Below are 20935 nucleotides of genomic sequence, written 5' to 3' on the forward strand. Positions count from 1 at the left end.
GCCCCCTCCTGCCCTGCAGCCCCAGTGCTGTTACCAAAACTGCAAGCAGCCGGGGTGCACAGCTGTGTCAGTGCAGGGATGGGGATGGGGACGGGGATGGGGACAGGGATGGGGACAGGTCTGTGCTTTGCAGGCAGAACCAGGCATCAGCTGGCACCACCAGCAGCAGCCAACGCAGGGCATCCCCTGGTCCCAGGGCAGTCATCCCTCTCTCTTCCGCCTCTCCTGGCTGCATCTCCAAATTTGCCTGGGATGGGCAGACCCCAGCCCCTGTGCTGAGCGTCGTGGCCCCTGTGAGATGACCGCACAGCAGCCAGGGTTGTGGTGTGGGGTCTGGGGATGCCCCTGGTCCCTGGCTGGCTGCAGGGGGGGCTCGGGGCACCTCTGCCACAGGGGATGCTCCGTCAGGGTTAGCAGGGTTTTGTCTGCGTGTAGTGAGAGGACAGCTGCCTCCCAGCAAGCGAATTATGCACTGCAACAGCATAAGGCTGATTTTAAAAAGTTGTCGAAAACTAAAGGGTGTGTGGATTTATGGAGTGCCAGCTGCTCTGTGGAAACCACGCATTACCCAGAGGTAAGCAGGAGATGGCTTGTGTCTCAAAGGAAGATCTGAGCAATTTAAAGCAGGCTTGAGAGAGAACAAATACAAGCAAAGGGGGAAATAAATGCTGATAGGAAGGGAAAAAGAACAGTAAAGATGAGAGGAAAAGCCTAAGCCTCAGCTCCAGATAGTTTTCAGAGTGTAACAGGGTTGGACAAAGGACGCAGGCTCGAAGGCAGCGTTACTGAAGCAGTCCCAGAGATCTCCCCTCACCCCAGGAGTGCTCGGTGGCTTGACAGCCTGAAGTTAGCAGGAGCCTCATTGCTCCGACAGCAGCTGAACCGCAGGAAAGAGCCTGTGCAGTTTGGGCATCGCCCAGAGGTGCGGGCAGCGAGCTGCCCCGCGGCCCCTGCCCCCTGCACCCCAAAGGTGCTGGGAGGGGACAGGGCGAGGGCTCCTCCGGCACCGCAGCTCCAGCGTGGCGGGCAGGCAGCCAGCTCGCCTCGTCGTGCCCAGAGGGTTCCCCAAAACCAGGGGAAGGGCTTGTGTTCAGGTGAGCGGGTTTTGCATGGAAAGACTGATGGGCTCGTGTACCCGCCGGTTGTGTACAAACACGGGACACGGGAGCTGTTACCGGGCCCTTGCCTAGCCCCAAACCAGGCACTCACAGAAACTGAGACACACTCTGATCTAAGGAGAGATCCAGGAGATATCCCACCCCAGGAGGATAAGCAGGAGACCCCATGGGCTTCAGGTCCCTGAGGGAAGGTGCAGCATCTCGATCTAAGGCGGCGCTTGCCAGCAGACAGGTACCTGAGCATCCGCAAAAAGAAAAGTCCAAAACGCAACATTCAGAGGCAAAAAACACCCTTGCTTTCTTTTGTGTTCAAAGCAGCATAGGGAGGATGCAACATTTCTGTGGAAAAGACCAAGCTGCTGTTTTGCTCTTTCAGGCACAGCGCGAAATGTCGTGGGGCAGCTTCGAGCAGGCTGGGCTTCCCACCTCTCGGGTGGTGGACGTGGAAAACCGCAGGTCCCGCTGCAGCCGCGGGCTCACGCCGACAGCACGAGGAGGTCCTGGTGCGGCAGAGGGCTCCGTGTCACTCGGAAACATTTCGCACCACGCCTCGGGGAGCGGGGGCTGCACTCACCTCGATGACATCGATGTCGGCGTTGGTGAAGTCGATGTTCAGCAGCCGTGGGAGCGGGACCCCCCTGCCCAGCACGCCTGTGGGCCGGGGCAGCCCGGTCAGCACGGTGTGTCCCTGCCAGCCCCTCCCCGCACCCCCGGCCAGCACGAGGCTTCGTGCCCCTTGGGCCCAGCGCCATGTGCTGGGGTTTGCAGCACCCACTGGTGGGGGGCAGCATGGGCTTGGCGGGGGCGCTTCGTGATGTGCGCTCGCCTCCCGGCAAAGCACTGCCACCCGGAGTGAGTCTGGCCCCGCCGAGCCATCCCACCGCCACCACCGTACCCAGCCGAGGTAAATGAAATGTGCGGAGACTCGTGCGGTGGGCGCTCTAGCACAAGTGAGGCATCAAAGCTCCCTTACTGTTCAGTGCAGGCAGGAAAGCGACATCAAAAATCTTGTCAACGAGCATCTCCAGCAGCGAGATCTGCAACAAGGAGAGGGTCTCTTGGAGCTGTGTTCCCATGGTCATTGCGGCCTCACCCTGTCCTTGGGGCCGTGGGGGTGCTCCTGCCGTCCCGCCTGAACCCGACCTGAACCCCTGCTGCTCCAGCTCCACACCCATTTCATGCAAATCCCCAACTTCACAGAAATTGGAACTTCCTTTAAGAATTCAGTTGTCAAATTTTAGTCCCAAAGTAATGGCACTCCACCGGCCTGTTCCAGCCGGCATTAAGAGTGGCCTGAAATTGAATTCCTGCTGCCCTGTCAGCACAAGCACAGCCCGGGGATGGAAGTGGACAGAGCGATGCAGCCACCCCGGGCTGTGCTGGGCCCGCACCAAGCTCGGGTACCAAACCCAAGGCTGCTGCGGCTGCACGGGCTCTGCGGTGATCACAGCGGGTGCGCACACCCTGCCAAACGGGGGGAAGCCCTGCTTTGTTCGCATTTGCCCCAGTGTAAACTGGGGTCAGCTATTGGGATAGTTCCTGCTTCCCATCACTATCTTTCACACAGATCTACAGGATTTTTTCTGAAGACTGTTCATGGATCACCCATAAAACAAATCCATCTGCAGAGGTGAGAGAAAGGCACTGTTAAAAATGCCATAAACGATACTCTGCAATTGGCCCTTAATTCTCCTGAGCCAATCTCTCAACACTTTGCTCTCTGGAGCAGGTTTCGCATATGGCTGAGGCTGCTCGTGTTCTTACGTCAAAGTCACCGACAGATGAAGACGCCAAGAAGAGATCAGTCCTGCAGGAGGAAGCAGAAGCGAGTGAGGTTCAGGCAGTTCCCTGCGTCCCACCGCGCGTCCCGCTGCCTGGGCACCCCTCGCCACCCCCGGCCCGTCCAACACCAGCATGAGCGGTGGCAGAAGACCGTGTCCTACTTCTCAAGGCTGGCGCTGATCTTCAGTTTGTTGCCCTCAACAGAGAACTGGGCCAGCAGGGAGGCGTCCTGCGGTCAAACAGAGGACAAGCACAGGCTCTCAGACAGAGCTGGAGCAGCCAAGTCTTCCAACAAGGCGGCATTTCTGAGCAGCTGCTGCTTTATACGTACGATATTCAGAAGGCAGAGAAACTTCTGGACGTCATCTGGGTGGACGACCACCACCTCTGCTGTAGCCTTGAGCTGGATCGTGGCTTTATTTTTCTTTAAGGTCACCACAGGTGCTTCGGGGACTGCAATTTTCAGCAGCAATTTGTGTGGCTCAGGGTACGCCTTGAAAACCTGCAACGTCCAAAGGCAGGAGGCTTGTGGTGGCCGGGGAACTGTCGCTGCCAGCATGTGCCCAGGCAGAGCAGCGTGCGAGGAGGATCGGGGGGAAGGAGGGAATGGGCTGCCTGCTGGGGCATTGCTGTGCTCAGTGATGGATTTGCTCCTGGGTTGTTCCAGTTCAAGACTGTATGGCAGGTAATGGGAGTGAACTCAAGCTGGGTGTGAGTTCAGCCACTGTGCATGCCCTGAGCCCCCCGGGAGCATCTGGTCCTGTCTGCGGGACTGCTGCGAGGGGCTTTTGTGACCCAGGAGAGGTGCTGGCAAACTAGGCTTGGGCCTGCTGTGGTTTCTGATTTCGGACCCAAGCCAAAGCTCTTTCAAGCCCATGGGGTGTCTGAAATGATGTCTCTGAGCGGAAGAGGCAGGGGGATCTCCCCTGCCCCCAGGTGCATCTCTGGCTGGGCCAGCTGCAGCGTGGGCAGGAACCAGGACTCACCGCAGGAACCAGGGCTCCCAGCGTCGATGTCGTCAGCGGTGGAAGCTCAGGGAACTGTCACAGATAAGGAGGAAAAGTTGCATGTGAGCGCGATGGTCTTCAGCAGATAGCTCATACTTTGCCTCATAACACACCTGAGACCTCGTGGTCTCTCACTCGCATTTTTTGCCTAAGGTAGCACAGATCCCAGTAAATGGCAGAGAGGTGCTAGAGGACTGCCAGGTGAGACCAGTGCACGCTGCACTGCTCACAGCCCCGGGCCTCCAGGGCCAGGCAGAGCTCCCATGCTCACCATGCCGTCGGCGATGTCCAGGTCCAGGGTGCCTTCCTTCTGCAGGGCAGACAGCACCGACCTGAGGAAGTTCACGGAAAGACCCAGCTGGGAGGAGCTGGTGTCCGGCATCGGTGGCAGAGGTGGCATGGGGACCCTTGGAGGTGCGGGGACACTTTCTGCTCTTCCCAGCGGGTAGTCAACCAGGCCTCCTGCTACTCGCCCAACAACAGTCTGCAGTTACAGGGAAGGAAGCACAAGCCAAAAATGTTGCAGAAGCTCGCAATATTTGCCTTTATGGTTAACTTCATGTTCAGTCATTGTGAAATCCCTGCATGCACAGCCAAGCCAAGGCAGATCCCATTGCATTTCCTTCTCCAAAAGCTCATGAAATGCGAACCGCGCTGCGCTCTGCCGTGACGGCAAGCATCACGGGAGCAGGGAGCAGAGCCAGCCCAGCACCTCTGTGGCCCCCTCGCAGCACCCTGGGCACCCTCGGCTCGGTGTGCGCAGCCCCGGGGACAGCTGAGGAGTTGTTCCCCAACCCGTGTGAGATATCACAGTGCTTGTAGTGAATGGAAAGAGAAGGTGCAGGACTTACGTTCAGGTCTACTTGGAGGAACTGGCCGGTCACCAGGGGGAGGCTGGACACGGTGTACTGGATGCTGCCCAGCAAACCCAGCGGCACCAGTGCTGGGGGCAGAGGAAGCGGCTCAGCAGCTCCCATGGGGCAGGGGTGCAGCTCCCCTTGCCCGCTGCGTTTCCTCCAGCAAAGCCCTGGTGTGCGTGTGGGCTCTGCCCTGTCTCTGAGAGCTCCAGGCTCCAAGCAGAGCCACATCCCTAAGGAGCAGTGTGCGCCACTGCTGGAAACAGAGGGTCCACCCCACTGCCCCCACCCGGGGGTCTCTCTGCTGGTGGCTTAGGCTTGCTGGGTGCTGCTCCCTGGCTGCTCCTTGGAGTAAGGGGGTCTCAGCAGGGACCTGGGGTCCTGGCACTGGTGTGGCACAGGTGGGGTCTGGGGGCAGCAGCATCACAGCCCCCACATGGCCATTGCAGATGGCAGAGATGACCCAAAGGGAAGGGGGGGGGGGGGCAGGTACTTACAGTTGACGAACCCCAGCTGGTCGTTGACGACACCCAGGGCGATGTCGAGGACTGGGCAGAGCTGCAGGGGGACAGGGAGCGACCGCGCTCAGAGCCAAGCACATCCCAGCATGTCCCTGCCTCTGTGCCCCGGGTGCTGCAGCACTGGGTGCTGGGGCTGGGAGCCCCCCCGGTAACCCCCCAGTGCTGCCAAGGCTGGGCCAGCCCTGGGTCTGGTCCGGGGCACCCCGCCTTTCCTCCAGCATGCTGAGGAAGCAGGGCTAGCACAGGGTGCCAGGAGCCCATGTGAGATGGATGGAGAGACCCTGGGACTCCTGGGAGGGAGCAGAGACCCCAGCCCACCACACGGGCATCGTTAGGAGATCCCAGGCACTTGGGCAGGTCTGTGCTGGGCTCTGCCCTGGCCTTTCAGGGGCAGGCACCGTTTCTCCCACACAGATGGAGAGGTGACATGTGTCCCCCCTGAGCCCAAACCATGGCAGCCCCTGGGGCAGTGGCATTGATCCCGCTCTGGGACGAGCAGGAGCAGCACCACAGCTTTCAGATGGACTCATTGCTCCTTTCCAGGGTGGGATTTATGCTTCCTGCTCACCTGGAGTCACTTGGGCAACAACTGCACTGACTGAGGTGTGCCCTGGCTCGGCTTACACAAAGCCGCACCACAAGGGGTTTTTCTTCCAACTTACCAGATTAGGAAGAAGCCTGTTCAGGACACTGGCCAATAAATTATCCACAACTGGGAGCAGGCTGTGGAAAAACAAAGGAGCACCAGGAAAAATAACCTGCTGCAAAGTAAATGAGTTTTAAACAATTCCCTGTGAAATGTGTGTGGAGCAGACCTCCTGGAGCAAGGCAATTGCAGCAGCAAAGTGTGTTGTGTATGCTTGGATTTTGCATGAGATAAGCCTAATTTGCATCCCAAAATAGCCAGTGGGAAATTTATTGCTGCATTTTTTCTACTAGGCTCTGTAAATGAGCAGAAACAAGCTCAGCCCAAGTAGTTTTTGTGCTTTACATGCCAAGTGCTTACATCTTAGCAGACCCTGTGCAATGTCAGGTAAAAAGACTGAACGCAGCACAGGGGGCAGAGATGTTCCTCTGAGACCCTGCACCGCTGCAGGGTGACCTGCTTGGCTGCACAGCCCCGCAGGAGAACCCTGCAGTTTGCTGCAGCTGCACCATGGCACAGGGGGACTGCCACCACCAGGAGCCCTCTGCTCCTGCCCCCTGACACGGCCACTGAGTGACTGTCACCAGCGCTGCTGCTGCCGCAGTCATCCGTGGGGCTGAGCCGCCCACCGGGAAGCACCCCCGTGCCCACCCTGGTGTCCGCTGGCACGGGCTGGGGGTCAGCGAGGCGCGATCAGCAGTCAGCACGTGCTGGCAGGACGTCGCCGTCACTCACCCTCTCAGCAGTCTGACTTTAATGCCACCGAGGAGCGTATCGCATTTCTCTATCACCAGTTTGGGATAGCCGGTGCCGTCCATGGTTAGCCTGACCCTCGATGTGATGTTCACTTCCACCGCGACGTCGAGCAGACCCAGGAGGCTGTGCAGGGGACAGGACTGAGCTCCAGAGGAGCAGCCCCTTCCTGGGGACAGGAGCAGGCTCTGTCCCACCAGACCCCTCGTGGCCAGGTTTCCGCAGGCGCCGGGCACCAGCCAGACCTACCTTTTGCCATTGAGGGCCACCCGGGTGTAGAGGTTCAGGTGGACGCCGATGCCAGGCAGGAGCCGTAGGGACACCCTGGGGAGCGTCAGGTCCACGATCCTCAGCCTGCGGGGACAGCGAGGGGGCACGGACAGTCACGAGTGGTGGCTCTGGGCACAGCAACCCACCACCCGGGGCTCTGCCACTCACACAGGTGACTGCTTGAGGGACGGGTGAATTTAGGCAAGGAATGGCAAAAGACACCAAGTTTTAACATTTATTTTCCAGTTTTATCAGAAGCTTTGTTCTAGTTGCCTTATTATTGCTAGTTCTTGTGCTTCTGCTCAGTGCTAGACAATAAGAATTAAAACAGGAAAATTGCAAATAACTGAGCATTGGCTTGGAAACAACAGCATCGGCTGCCCAGGGCTGATGTACAGTTCAGTGCTCCCTCTACGGGCAAGCGCTTCTCAGCTCCCACCTCCTTTAACCTCCCCTTGTGTAGCTAAGAGGTTCTTCTGCAGCCAGCAATGCAAACCTGGGGGACTTGCAGGCAGCATTTCTGCCAAAGCATCAGCTCCCAGCCAAACCTGAGCATCTACTGAAGGATCACCGCAGCCCCCCCCCAGCATCATTCAGAGGTTGCTCCCTCTGCAAGGAGCCTGAACGGAGCCCTCCTTACCCGGTGAGCCCCTGGACCGTGCTGAGCAAGCCTCCTTCCCCCAGGACGCCGAGCAGCCCGCCGCCTCCCAGCAGCCCTCCGCTGCCCAGGAGCCCTCCTCTGCCGAGAAGGCCACCGGGGCCACCGAGGATCCCCGCCGTGCCTTGGAGACCTCCATCGCCCAGCGCTCCTCCAGCGACCCCTGGGGGGATGCCACCCCTGGGGACATCGCCAGCAGCTGCAGGCCAGCCCCTGGGAGGGAGGCCATTTCTGGGGGCCGCCCCATAGGCGTCTCCACCACCTCCTCCACCAAGAAGACCCCCACCGGCGTTGCCACCGAGCAGACCGCTTCCAGCCTCCCCACCTCCGCCCAGCAAGCTGCCGCCAGCATCACCGCCCGCGCCCAGCAGGCCACCAGTCAGCCCCCCCAGCAGCCCTCCGCCACCGCCGCCCAGCAAACCACCGGTAAGACCACCCAGCAGGCCATCGCCGCCGAGGAGACCCCCTCCAAGGCCACCGCCCAGCAGGCCGCCGCTGCCATCCACGCCGGGCGCTCCGCTGCCGAGGGGCACCTCGCCGAGGGCGCCGCGGAGGGCGCTGCCTTGCCGCAGGGAGCCTGCAAGAGCTGGAGACCCCGAGCACCATCAGCTCCGGGGCAGAGCCCCTCCTGCAGCGCCCGCAGGCTGAGCCCCAGCACGAGCTCCCCGTCCCAGTCACCGCCCGTTCCAGCCCCTGCCTGCCTGCTCTTCCTTTCACCCATCTGTGGGTACGACAGAAAAAGGGCTTTGGCGTCTTCCAAAGGCCAGGGCAGGAGGCAGAGTGTTCAGACCTGCGCGAAGCAGCTCAGGGGAATTCGCAGCCCAGCCAGGTGAGACAGCACGTGGCCTGGCTTGGTTACAGGGGCCGCACGGTGACAGATCCTCACCATGAGGCGAGGTTAGGGCTCAGGCAGCACCTCTGTTTAGTCCCTATCACACCGGGAGGCCTTCTGGCAGCCTGGCTACTTGAAATTTTAATTACAATAGAAAAGAAAGACTCAGAGGTTGGTTAGGGCAGGTCAACTCACCGTCGCTCAGAACACCCTTACTGAGCCTCAGGACAGCGTCTGTTGGTGCCTGGCCCAGTGTCGGGGTCAGCAGGGCGTACAAGACAGCGATGCTCAGAGCCGTTCGCATGGTGTCCTCTGCCCCAGCTGGGACAAGCTGGGGGTGGTGGCAGGACGGGGACACGGGGGACGGCTCGCACCGCTCACACCGCCGGCACTGAGGCAGCCAACAGCAACCTGGGGAAGGAGAATGGGGGTGAGGGGAAACAGGGTGGACAACCCCTGGAGGCAGAGGAAAGCCTGAGGTATCTCAAGCTGGGTGCACAGTTTGAAGTGAACAGCAAACCTGAGCTTTAGAAGGAGCAAAACTGTTTGTGTGTTTGAGCCGCATTCAGCAAACAGATTTGGACACCCACACACGTACACACAGAAAGAGGGAAGGCATCCATACGCACATCTGTAGGTGATTTTTCAAGCCAGTGTCTGCACAACCACAGCACCTATTTGCTTGCTGCCATTCACGTGCAACCCGGGCAACGTGCTCCTTTCCATCTCCGGTCGCTGTGACATGATTTTGAACTTGCAGCGTGAAATCGTAACTCATAGCCCAGAGGCTGCACTGCGCTTCCCTCGCTAAAACCATCCCCTAAGCGGGTGTGCAAATTCATCCTGCCATGCCACGAACAACTCATATCTGGAATAAATTCCTTCAACTTTTCCTAAATGGCATGTTTTAACCTTGGAACAACAAAAATAATACCAATCACTTTAGAAAGATCCTGAAATACAAAAATATCCCTAACTTTTTGTGTCAGATGAAGACACTTTTCTTCGGAGAAGTGTTCCCATATTGCTTTATCAATCTGTTTTTCGGAGTTTTCAGGCTAGCCGCTAAATATAAACCAGGATCACTTAGCTACATTTCTACCATTTTCAGTATCTTCCCAACGCTTCTCTCACTCACCAGAGCGTATTGTAAGGCTTGCAGGTAAAATGGTGGCTCTGTACCCAAGTCTTAGAAAACCGCATGCCACTGTTTTGCCCACCTTTACCTGGCCTTATCCCAAATTGCAAAGCTCGGCTCTGGTCTTCCACCGCTCAGCTCCTGATCAAGTGGAGACCTCGCAGCTGTCCATGGTCACCCAGCTCTCACCTCTTCTCTGCTTTGTAGGAACAGGGGGTCCTTATATAGCAAAACTGATGCAGGAAAAGGGGAAGGATGCCTAATTTGTAAAAGCTGGGCTAGTGGATTGGGTCCATAAAGCAGCATTTGTGGTTTCAATATATACCAGTATAAATAATGCTTTGTAAAACAGGACGGAGTATTGAGCAATAGGACACTGGATACCCCCTTATCAGCAGTGCTGTTACCCAAGAGCTCAGAGGAAAGGAGAAAATCCCCAAGCCTCAGTGGGCTGGAGCACACAAAGCTACTGCTGACACCAAAGGAGACATGCTGGAAAATCAGCTTATTCTCCAGGTGTCCACGCAAATCCCAGCCACCACCTGCATCCAGGCATTAACACAAACTGCCGTACTGGTATCCACAAACACACCTGCAGGTGATTTTTCAGGTCCTGCCCGGCTTTCCATTGAGCACTCCAGAAAAGCCCTGGGAGACATTTTAGCTCCTTTAGTGTTCAACCTGAGAAGCAGCTCCCAAGGATTATCCTATAAGCCTCCGCAGCTGCCAGCCCCCTCCCAGCAGACTGTGTTCCTGCAGCCGCAGGAAAGCCCCTTTAGGGTGAGAAATGCAGATCGGGTGTCAGCCCACGGATCATAAGGGTGCTTTTGTCCCGGTGTCTTGAACAGTTAATACCTTTGTGAGATAAAATATATTGCTAAGATCCCAGATAAAACTATCCAGTGCATCTTACACAACAAGGGGAAAATACATCCCTAAACAAGGCAGTAGGAAGGCCTAAGCTCAGTGTGTCTGTGCCTGGCTCTGTGCAGACCCTAATACAAGAGGCACCGTGGGGCACATCAGCGCTCTACCTCGCAAGTCCAGCAGCGGATGCCCTCTCCTGGCCCTTCTGCTCCCCCCCCGTGGCTCAGTTATCGAGCAGAAGGCTCAGCCCCATTCCCATGCCTTGCTGACGGTCCCCACGCTGTGCTCCGGGGAGGCTGCGCTGGCTTGGAGCTGCCTCTGCAGTGCAGCCCCAGGGTGCTGGGGTGCGGGGAGGGAGATGTGTGTGCGGCTGGGGCTGCGGCTGGGGCTGGGGCTGCGGCTGGGGCTGGGGCTGGGGCCGGGGCCAAAAGCCCTGGGGACGCAGCCGGCTCCTGGTGGTGGCAGTCGGGAGGACCCGGTGGGCAGCTCTGTGCAGCCACGCACGGTTTTCCAGCTCTGGGTGAAGTACATGACTTCACAGCTGGTGCCATGGCCGGAGCTTCACAAGTGCTTTCTGTTAGGTACCAGCTTATCGGATTATTGGCTATGGGTACGGCCTCCTCTTTGAATTGCGTGGCCTTTCCATGGGCCATATGGTGTAGGGGCACTGCAGAGACAAATGGATCCTGGCAGCTGGAAATCCACATCCAAAGGACATTCAGAGAGAGAAATATTGAGGCAGTGAAGGATTTTATTGAAAGAGGAATTTGAGAGCAACATTTATGCCTAAACAGGAGCTCTGGTTCCAGACTTAGGGTGTTAGAATTGGCCACAGAAAATGCCCCCTAACATCCATCAGCCGAGCACCTTCTCCATACCCCCATGTGGGCTATAGCAGGACGGATGGACCAGAAACATCCCTCCCTCTCGGGCCACGGCAATAACACATGACAATACTCAAGACAAAATAAAGACGAAACAATTAGGGACGACCAGGGCTCTCCAGGCTCACGGGGAATTGTCTGCCTCATCCCAAGAGCGGGGGCAAGGTGTTGCTGAGATAAGCTGGTTTTAGAGCACTCTAGACTTCTGGCTGATCACAAAGGTGTTCTGCCAGGAAAAAGCACAAAAACGATTCAGTTTTGTCAGCTGGGTTTTCTCCAGCTCTTCCCCATATCCTGCTGGGTGAGCCCCTGAGAGGGAGCAGCAGCTCCTCGGGAAGGGGCCACTCATCCTGCACCCCCCAGGAAAGCAATGCCGGGAAAAGAGCCTTACATCAGCGATGTCCACCTGGCTGTTCTCGAAGCTGGTGTTGAGGATGTTGGGCAGAGGGATCCCCGCGCTCACAGCACCTGCAAGACCAAGAGAGAGCAGCTCGCTGCGGGCAAAGCCCCAGAAGCAGCCAGCAGGGGAGGGGGCTGGGGTTCAGGCTGGGTGTGGAAGGGGAGGGCTCGGCCCCCGCCGTACTGTTAATGGCAGGCACGTATGCAGCCGCGAGGACATCCGTCACCCATCCTTCAAGCCGGGAGACCTGCAGTGGGAGGAGGCACGAGTCAGTACCCGAGGTAAATGACGGCTTGGGGGTGAAGGCTGAGCGCCGGCAGCCTTATGAGCTAAGCGCTGTGAGTGCAGGAGGTCTGGGGCTGTGACACGCGGATGCCAGGAGGCTTCCTGCGGCGAGGCCCCTCCAGCCGCAGGGTGCTGTGCCCTTTGAGCAGCTTCTCGCCTTTTCCTTCCCCCTTCTCCAGCGCGCCCAGTGCGCTGCCAGCACAGGGAACGAGCACACACGGCCAGGAGCCATTGCTACAGAACACACGGGGTCCTCTGCCAGGAGAAGGAATGTGACGCCTGAAGAACTGGTATCCCTTCCCTACAAACGTTGGTGTCCCTGCCCTACAAATAATTCCTGGTCATCAAATCACTTGCTGCAGCATGACAATCACAAGCACCATGCACTTACATTGACAGGGCCAATTTGTGAGGATGCCAGTCTCAGTTTGACTCTACAAAAGACAAAAACAAGGAAGAGTGCATCAAGAGCAGCCCTCATCGCTCTTTCTGAGCAGTGCCAAGACCCTTTTTGCTCCAGAATTTGTCCTGCCCACAAAAAGATACAAAAACTCTCCCGTTACTTCAGGTATGCTCTTCACCTGAGGTTGGTGCCGGGGGAGGCCCTGAAGCCCCAGAAGCTTCACGTTTCTCCCACACCTCCCTCGTGCTTCCCGTTAGCCACTGCCAGAGCCAGCCCGCCCCGGCCCGTGGCACATCTCCCGCTGAGCTGGGCTCTACCTGTCGATGGCCAGGGAGGCGCGCAGCCTGCCGCTGGAGACGGAGGGGGTGATGTTCAGACCGACGTTCTGGAATTGCAACAACAGAAGAAATGAAGTTATTTCCCAGCATAGCTCCCCGAGACTGGAAATAAAATATGGAATATTTGTAAATAACCCAGACAGTGAAAAAACACCTGTCTGTGTCTAGAAATAGCATTTTTCTTTGACTGATGGTGTCATGGATCTCTCCCCTTGGGATTTGGAATTCCCATCTTTTTGAATTTATATTATTTTTTAATTTATTTAATTACTTCTTGAATCGTTCATCAAATGTTTCACGTGCCTGTGGTTACGAGCACATTAAAAAGCCATTTTTTAGGACGTGGGGCATCCAAAAGCACAGGTGCTGCCGCAGGGAGCACCCCCCCCCCCCCACCCTTGCTGTCCCCTGCCTTGCGCTCACCGAGTCCAGGCTGAAGAGGGTCTGCACGGGGAAGCCTGGGCGGCGTGTCACGACGTCTATGGTGGCTCGGAGGGTGGCAGTGGCTCTCCCGTCCCGCAGGGCCACCTCTGGCACGTCGGCCAGCCGCACACGCAGCGCCAGCGGCAGCGACCCGGGGACCACGGCAGAGAGCTGTGCAGGGAGAGGAGCCATCAGAGCCAGCAGCCTTGGTGTGCCTGGGGGGGTTAGAACCAAATGCACGCAAGGCACCTATTTTATCGCCTGCATTACACAGCGCGAGGTGGCTGACCTGAGGGAAGGCTGAGAGGAGGGCCGAGGTGGACAGCGAGATGCTATCGGGCACCTGTGGGAACAGCGCCCGCGGGGTCAGCAGCTGGCAGGGTTCTGCGGAAGCCACTGCTGGGCTCAGCCGCACCCCGTGAGCCGCGACCCACCGCCGAGCTGGTGATGTCCAGGTTGAAGGCTCCCTGCTTCTGGGCCAGCCCCAGCACGGCGCCCAGCACGTCCTGCGAGAGCCCCACCTGCACCCCGCGGCCGGCGGCTGGCAGCAGGGTGACAGGGGACAGCTGCCCGCGCACAGGCTCCACCACGTTGCCCGCCGCATCCCTGAGGAGGAGCTGCAGGGGACAGAGCAGGGGCAGGAGGTTGGCATCACTGGGGCTGCCAGGCTCCCTGCCCGCCTGCGCAATCAATCGATGTTTTATTAACTATAGAGCTGCTGTCAACTGCTCTGGCATAGGCAACGGAAGCCTTTGCTGGAGCTCTCCACTTAAAGCACTGTGACATCCCCTGATGAGTAAGACACGTTGCCAATATTTTTGGCGTGATTATAATCCCCATTAATTATACACCAAACTTTTATATGAAACCTTTTTTGTAAATGGTGACCTACTGCTCTTGTATGAAATGCTAATGTTGGGCTTTTCTGATTAACAACTATGTGAGTGTTGTAATTATGCTTAATTAGCCAGTGTCAAGCCAGTCTGACTCATGCTGTCCTCCAGGGTTAGCAAGTAGAGAATAAGGCAGAGACCCGGCAGCGGCACAGGCACAGACCTGGCTGAGCCCCACGCAGCAGCACTGCTCAGTGAATGCGCTGAGACAGCTGAAAACAGGCACTCTTGTGCAAGCAGCCACCCCATTTAGGTGAACCACCCAAACCTACCGATTCGAAGGCATTTGGCAGCACTCACGTTTAGATCCAGCTGGATGGACTTGTCGCCGATGATGGGAAGGGAGGACAGAGTATACTGGAGATCTCCCAGGGCCCCGAGTGGGAGCACAGCTGCAAGACACGGGGAGGAGAGATTCTAAACTGCAAGGAGAGGAACTGCTCCCAAATACCATGGTCCCAAAAGATATCTGAACTGCGGGTGGCCCCTGCTCACAGCATTCCCAACTGGACAAGGGGCTGGCAAGCACTGTTCTGCAGCAAAACTGTTGTTTCCAAAAGCTATGGGTACTGAAGCGGCTTTCTGCAGGAAACATTGCCTGCTGCTGCTCTGGGGCAAGGGAAATTGAATGTTGTGCTTGAATGGAGAGTTGTGTTTTCAAAAAGTTGTTAAAGTATTTGTATGTACCCAACGTAAAGAAAACAAACCCTAAGAGCAGGGCAGACCCGAGGGGGGGTACACGGACAGGAGGAAGGGACCACAGCACTTACAAGTCACGGAGCCAAGCAGCGAGTTCGCGACGCCCAGCACGGTGTCGACGACAGGGCACAGCTGGGGAGGCAGAGAAAGGTCAGGGCCCCGGGGAACCCAGCAGAGCCGCTGTGCACAGCGTCACCAGGGCTAAAAGCTCGTTAGCTCCCTCCCTGCCTGCCCTGGGCCACTGCCGAGGGGCCTCAGTGCAGGGCTCAGCACCGCCGCACGCCTGCTGCACCGGGTTGGGCTTCACGGCCAGGGCGAGACCCTCCACTCGTGCAGGCGGGGTGCCCGTTACATGAGCACATTTCTCAGAAATGCACTTGCCCACAGAGCCTTGGCCTTGGTGGCGGGGCCGGGCAGGTGCCCGCGGTGAGGCTGCAGCTGTGCAAACAGCCCCATCACGGCACCCGGCCACCCACCGCGTGCTGCTGCCGCTTGCACACTTACCAGCCTGGGCAGGACGCTGCCGAGGACGCTCTTTACAGTTTTCTCCACAAGTGGCACTTTGGGTCTGGGTAACAGGCAAAGGGGAAACAAAATGTGAGGTAGATGAGCAGCTGGAAAATAAATGTACTTCACACAGGAGAAACATGAGGCCTCGCTCTGTCCAGGGCTGTACGTCAGTGCCAGAATGTCACCAAAAGCAAGCCCCCCTGAACCAGGCCCGCCGCCAGAACTGTGGCGCAACCTTGCAATATGTTTTCTCAAGCTAAAACTTTGGAAAAAAGACTTCATCAATTCCTCTCAGAGGCAGAGAACCAGGTATTTCAGCCTCTGGTGTGTCATACACTCTTTGATGGTCAATAGTGCAAGGGTTTCTCACAGCTGCAGCAGTGACGAGCACTTTGCTCACGTGCGGACCTACCCAGCACGGATGTTGACATCTCCAAGAAGAGTCTTGCAGTCTTCAATGACCAGCTTGAGAGCCCCCGACTTGTCCTGGACCAGCCGGACTCTTGCTGTGATGTTCGCTTCCACCTGGAGTTGGAGCAGTCCACCCACTGCGCTGCACAGCCCAAGGAGGACACACGTCTCAGAGGGTTTTCTGTCCATCTGCTTTCCGAAGAGATGGTGAACCCCTGCCCTAAGCTGTGCCCCCGACAGATGCCGCTTACCCATTGCCGTCTACCAGCAGCTGGGTGTAGATATTCAGCTGGAGCCCGATGCCTGGCAGGAAGCGCAGAGTTATTTTGGGGAGAGTGATGTTCACAATTTTCAGCCTGGAGAGTCAAAACAAGGAAAGTCAGTAAGCAGCACTTTGCTGGGATCCCCTTGGTCCCCAGTGCTGTGGCCAGTCGCTGAGCCATGGTTTTGGGGTCCCCTGCACCCTGGGCCAGCAGGGCTCCCCTCCAGCCAGGGCCAGCCTGCAGCGGGCACGAGGCACCCTTGTGGTAGGGGCACACACAAACTCCCAACGGCTGAACCCTCACTTACGAAACCTGCCCCAAGGACGGGAAGGAGCGGACGGTGTGCCCACACCACAAGCTTCTCTCCCCAGCATTGCCCAGACCACGCATGGAGGGCTGCTTGGGGGACACGCGTCTCCCACTCTCACTCACCCTGTGAGCCCTTTGATGGTGCCCAGCAGACCATTCTTGCCAAGGAGCCCTCCTTCAGGAAGCGTGCCTTGGCCACGCTGACCACGTCCACCGAGGAGACCACTGCCACCAAGGAGACCACCTGCAATACCGTTGTCGCCAACGAGACCGCCAACTGCTCCATCACCACCAAGGAGACTACCGGCAAGAGGATCATCGCCAAGGAGACCACCAAGGGGCCCTTTGCCACCAAGGAGACCACCTGCAAGACCACCTTTGCCACCAGGGAGACCACCGGCAAGAGGATCATCACCAAGGAGACCACCAAGGGGCCCCTTGCCACCAAGGAGACCACCTGCAAGACCACCTTTGCTACCAAGGAGACCACCAACAAGTCCATCACCACCAAGAAGACCACCAACGTGTCCTTTGCCACCAAGGAGACCACCTGCAAGACCACCATCACCACCAAGGAGACCGCCAACAACTCCGTCTTCACCAAGGAGACCTCCAGCAAGTCCATCATCATCAAGGAGACCGCCAACAAGTCCGTCTTCACCAAGCAGACCACCGAGAAGTCCATCGCCTCCAAGCAGACCGCCAACAAGACCACCGCCACCAAGGAGACCACCCAGGAGCCCCTCGAGAAGGTTGCTGTTGGCTAGTGACCCTGTAATGGCTGAAGAAATGGTTGAGAGGTCACTGTGAGCCATGCTGACCCAGCACACAAACATGCTATGTCAGCCTGGCTGTTCCTTCCCATCCCTGTGCCTCTTTTCCCCTCTTTGTACACCGGGGTGATGCTCCAGTCACTGGGAAGTATCTGACGTGCCATCTGCAAGATGCTTTATAAATGCAAATTATGAGCATCATCACTACTGCTGGACCAGCTTTTGGTTTTCTGAATATGGTCAAGAGACAGAAAGAGCAGAAGTGGTCTCAAAACAAAGAAAAATCCTGTCTCTTCCAAACACTTACCGCTTTCTAGCACATCTTTATCCACCCTGGCAGACACCGAGGCACTTCCAGCAAGTCCTTGCGAAGGGGTCAGCAGGCCGCAGAGGAGGAAAACCACACAGAACTTGAACATCTTCGATTCTGATAACTGCGGAAAGCAATTGCCATCAGAGGAATGCTGGAACAGTGAGCACAAGGCAGTGGCTGGAGGAAGGAGGAGGAAGGAGGAAAGAAGGAGAGTCTCGCAGGGAAGACAAAATCAGAGAGGAAGCTGCGGGCACCTCTCCCTCCTCTCCACCACACCATTGGTACAGAACGGTCCTGACAGCACTTTCCTGCAGGAGCAACCACAGCTCCAGCAGCAGCTGCTCCAAAGACCATCACGGCAGCCAAGTGAAGAGAAGGAGGCTGCTCAGGTGGTCCTGCTTGAAGCCCCCCAGCACTGGTCAGCGCGGTGTTACTGACTGGGAAGGTCATGGAAAGAAAAGCAGCAGCAGCACACAGGACAAATGCACCAGCACGTCTGGTGAGGAAAGCATCTTCTTGTCTGAGTGTCAGGATCTATCGCAAACATCATGTATCTGAGGCTTGCCTCCACATAAAAGCGCCTTTTCCAAGAATCACACAAAGAAGAAAATCATTTTAAAAGTATCGGTGTCATTGAAATATTTGGGGGGATCTACAACTTGAAGTAGCATTTTTACAGAGCTGTAATGAACTTCATTGCCCCAAATCTATTTAAATGTAAGTAGCACATCAAAAAGGATTAAAACAAATGTGAAAGGTGTAATTCACCTTAGGTAAAAAAGCTATCTCGGAGACTAGGATTATACCATAAGTAATTAATCTGGTAATTGTTTACAAAAATCACAAAACACCCTTTCTTCTTCAAGGACTGCCAATACAATGAACATGGACGGCTGTTCCTCAGAAACTCGCAGTGAAGGCTGCCTCACATTTTGCTTGTTAGAGCATAATTCAGTCAGACAGCAGGCAAGAATAACGGTTTTTGTTAAAAAAACCAATAGTCACAAGCTGACATCAAGGCTTCGCCTTTGGGAGGCACTCAGATTTGCAGAAGCAGAAGCTAAGAACATGCTTTTTGAGGAATAATTTTGCTCTTACCTGACCGATCTCTTCAGTGTAAGGATCTTTCTGTCCAATGTCCCTGCCTTCTGAAGATGCCCCACAGCACGCATCCTTATATACAGATCTTTTCACCAGGAATGAGGCAAACGATGTCATGGAGGACGTCCAGAATAATTAGTGGGGAGCAAAACAAACAATATATGGGTTCTGGTGACTTCTACTGCAAATATTTCCTTATAGATATTAGGAGTTGGGTAAATTATTGAGCAATGACTAATATGTGTAGTGGCAGACGTCAGCCCAGCCCCGGGTGCCAGTCCTCATGGATGTGCACACACTGCTGCCTCGGTTCATACGTTATGGTTTGGGGTTTGGTCTCTGTCCCATGAGCCCTGCATCAAGATGTAGACATGGCTGAAAAGTCGTGCCCTCATAAAATACTATTTTTTTTTCCTAAATTAAATTAAAGCCTTGACTGAAAAATGTGTCAAAATACCGGCCACCCCCACCACCAAGTACCTGTGCAGTTCTCGGTGCTGCGTTACTGAGGAGGATAGGAGGTGGGATGTGCTGCCGTGGAAGAAACTGCTCAGAGGGTGATGCCATTGACCGCAAAGCCAGAGAGCTCCCAAGCTGGAGCTGGTGGGCTTGGGATTGTTTTGAGTCCTGGAGGAACTGTTGATCCAGGGTGGGCATAGCAAAAGAGGTGGTCTCCGTGGCTACACCATCCCAGGCAACAAATGTACTGCAGGAGAGAAACAGCCATGCCACTGCCCGGGGTCTTCACCCTCCATCTAGGCCTCCATGCCCTCAGATTTCTGGCCAGGTTTTTGAAATCATGCTGAAAAATCGCATCCCACCTCATCACGCCTCATTTACTGCCAATTAATTTACTGCTGGAGGCAGGAGGAAAGGAGAACAAATTCTGGTGAGCCAATGCATCATGTGCATGCACAGTCTCTGGCTCTCTCTCCTTCTGCCCTCGGTCCTGGTCCCAGCACCGCACGGGTGCGTGGAGCTGCTGCCTCGGCCTGCACCAGGGCGGCTGCCTTTGGGGCAGGAAAAGGAAAACCGTCCTCTGGGGCTGCGGCCCCAGCGCAGCCCCCCATGCGGGCATGCACCACGCAACCTGTCCCTGGTGGAGGAGAGGAGACAGTGGCCAGCCAAGGGGGCAGCTCTGAACTATTCACTCTGCTGTCATCATGATTCATGGCAGGGGTAGATGGGCTGCTCCCCAGCTCGGAGGAATAATAGTCCAGAAAAATGCTTGCTCAGAGCTAATACTTTCTGCAAACTTGGAAATAAGTATTTCCAGGAGATTAGCCAGCTTTTGTCACACATTAATTCCAGCTTTAAAAAATATCTTAGCTAAAGGCCAAGGAAGGGATGACAAAGGTGCCAAAGTACTTACGGAGTTGTCACTCTCCCGCAACCTGATCAGTCAGGCACCCCTGGAGCACAAAGCCTTGCTGTCACTGCTAGATCGTGGCATTTGATAAGATGGAAGAGGGTGTTAACAAGATGGTATTATGTTATCATCCCTCCTGAACCACTTCATACTTTGGGCAATCAATCACTATACGAAACCTGACTGACCATAAAGAAAGACCTGATGCTGGTCAGCACACAGTAACGGGGCATTTTGGCGCTGCAGAGAATAGCTCCTGAGCAGTGACCTTTTAGGCATGACTGTAACTTGGCTTCTCACCCGCTGTCACTGAATGCAGAGGTCTCTGACAACCAAATATTTCAGATAAACCAAAGCAGATTCCCATAAAGAGAATCACATCTCAAGGTCCAGCTCTCACTAAAGCAACTTTGAAAGCCAAACCCGAAGCCAAATCAACCTGTGAAGACACGCAGACTGCATCAGAACAGACTTGTTCAAAAGGAGAAGAATGGGAGCAATGTGAACAACTACGTCTTTGACAGTTGTATCACCGAGGAATTGAGACGTAAGGGCAGGCAGTAGCAGGGACACAGCAGCAAGAAGCATTGGAGATCTTGGCATTAACAAGAGGCATTAACAACATTGCTTGAACACATGCAAAATAATGGTTGATTATTAGTGAATTGGCTATTGGGACTGCATCTGCTCTGGGGGTGACAATTGGAGCTGGGGGTGCAGGGCCTCGCACGTGGGGCACCCCTTGCTGCCGGGGCAAGAGGTGGGGGCCCCCCATCTCACCTTCGCCTCTCTGGCCACGGCAGCAACACAAAACGGATAGCTCTGCTTCAGGAAGGAGACCACTTTGTTCTGCTTCCCCATCCTGACAGCAGCGCCCAGACAAGGCCTTGTCAGGGGACCGGGGCCAGGGTCCCTGCAGCCCCGGCACTTGGTGCTGGCGTCCGCACACGTCCAAAGGCTGCACCTCGAGCAGCTGTCCCGGGGCATTAAATGCCAGCTATGCGATAGCATGGCTTGGCAGCGTGGTTAAGTGTTTCATGAAAAATTTAATAGGCGCCACCTGAGATTTCCAGCTTTTGTTTCTCCTAGGAGGGCTGCATACAGATATTGTG

The 20935-nt window shown here is 56.1% G+C and overlaps 2 protein-coding genes across 5 annotated transcripts; both read right to left on the bottom strand.

The window, feature by feature from the left end:
* Positions 1-21: 21 nt before the first annotated feature.
* Positions 22-11070, bottom strand: LOC308179060 (BPI fold-containing family B member 4-like). 3 transcript variants are annotated; one of them, XM_080558655.1, is made up of 16 exons: positions 9671-11070; positions 8640-8855; positions 7595-8198; positions 6934-7038; positions 6667-6810; positions 5948-6008; positions 5262-5322; positions 4759-4850; positions 4179-4391; positions 3887-3940; positions 3232-3402; positions 3062-3129; positions 2883-2925; positions 2092-2155; positions 1693-1769; positions 22-1618 (listed from the first exon to the last, which is right to left on the bottom strand). In XM_080558655.1, the coding sequence occupies exons 2-16, from the start codon at positions 8746-8748 to the stop codon at positions 1595-1597; spliced, it is 1890 nt and encodes a 629-aa protein (XP_080414781.1). In that variant the 5' UTR covers positions 8749-8855; positions 9671-11070; the 3' UTR covers positions 22-1594. The 3 variants fall into 3 exon arrangements, with proteins under 3 accessions (XP_080414781.1, XP_080414779.1, XP_080414780.1); XM_080558653.1 differs by having other exon boundaries at positions 22-1769; XM_080558654.1 differs by having other exon boundaries at positions 22-1769; positions 9665-11070.
* Positions 11071-11182: 112 nt separating this feature from the next.
* LOC308179059 (BPI fold-containing family B member 3-like) lies at positions 11183-19129 on the bottom strand. Of its 2 annotated transcripts, XM_080558652.1 has the most exons (17): positions 18935-19129; positions 18452-18539; positions 17348-17474; positions 16391-17048; positions 15947-16051; positions 15697-15837; positions 15279-15342; positions 14846-14906; positions 14376-14467; positions 13617-13799; positions 13472-13525; positions 13183-13353; positions 12739-12806; positions 12410-12452; positions 11917-11980; positions 11725-11801; positions 11183-11559 (listed from the first exon to the last, which is right to left on the bottom strand). In XM_080558652.1, the coding sequence occupies exons 3-17, from the start codon at positions 17457-17459 to the stop codon at positions 11521-11523; spliced, it is 1932 nt and encodes a 643-aa protein (XP_080414778.1). In that variant the 5' UTR covers positions 17460-17474; positions 18452-18539; positions 18935-19129; the 3' UTR covers positions 11183-11520. The 2 variants fall into 2 exon arrangements, with proteins under 2 accessions (XP_080414778.1, XP_080414777.1); XM_080558651.1 differs by lacking the exon at positions 18935-19129 and having other exon boundaries at positions 18452-18586.
* Between the last annotated feature and the right edge of the window lie 1806 nt (positions 19130-20935).

Source organism: Anser brachyrhynchus, assembly GCF_964034855.1.
Source record: "Anser brachyrhynchus genome assembly, chromosome: 16".
Lineage (NCBI taxonomy): Eukaryota > Metazoa > Chordata > Aves > Anseriformes > Anatidae > Anser > Anser brachyrhynchus.

Coding starts and splice junctions, on each gene's coding strand:
- LOC308179060 (XM_080558653.1), bottom strand. CDS start 8,748: ATGCGAACGGCTCTGAGCATCGCTGTCTTGTACGCCCTGCTGACCCCG. Junction 4,851..5,261: donor CCAGCTGGGGTTCGTCAACT/GTAAGTACCTGC, acceptor CTCTGCCCCCAG/CACTGGTGCCGCTGGGTTTG. Junction 1,770..2,091: donor TTTCCTGCCTGCACTGAACA/GTAAGGGAGCTT, acceptor CCCGGCCCACAG/GCGTGCTGGGCAGGGGGGTC.
- LOC308179059 (XM_080558651.1), bottom strand. CDS start 18,571: ATGACATCGTTTGCCTCATTCCTGGTGAAAAGATCTGTATATAAGGAT. Junction 14,468..14,845: donor GCTGCTTGGCTCCGTGACTT/GTAAGTGCTGTG, acceptor CGTGTCTTGCAG/CTGTGCTCCCACTCGGGGCC. Junction 11,981..12,409: donor CACAAATTGGCCCTGTCAAT/GTAAGTGCATGG, acceptor CTCCCACTGCAG/GTCTCCCGGCTTGAAGGATG.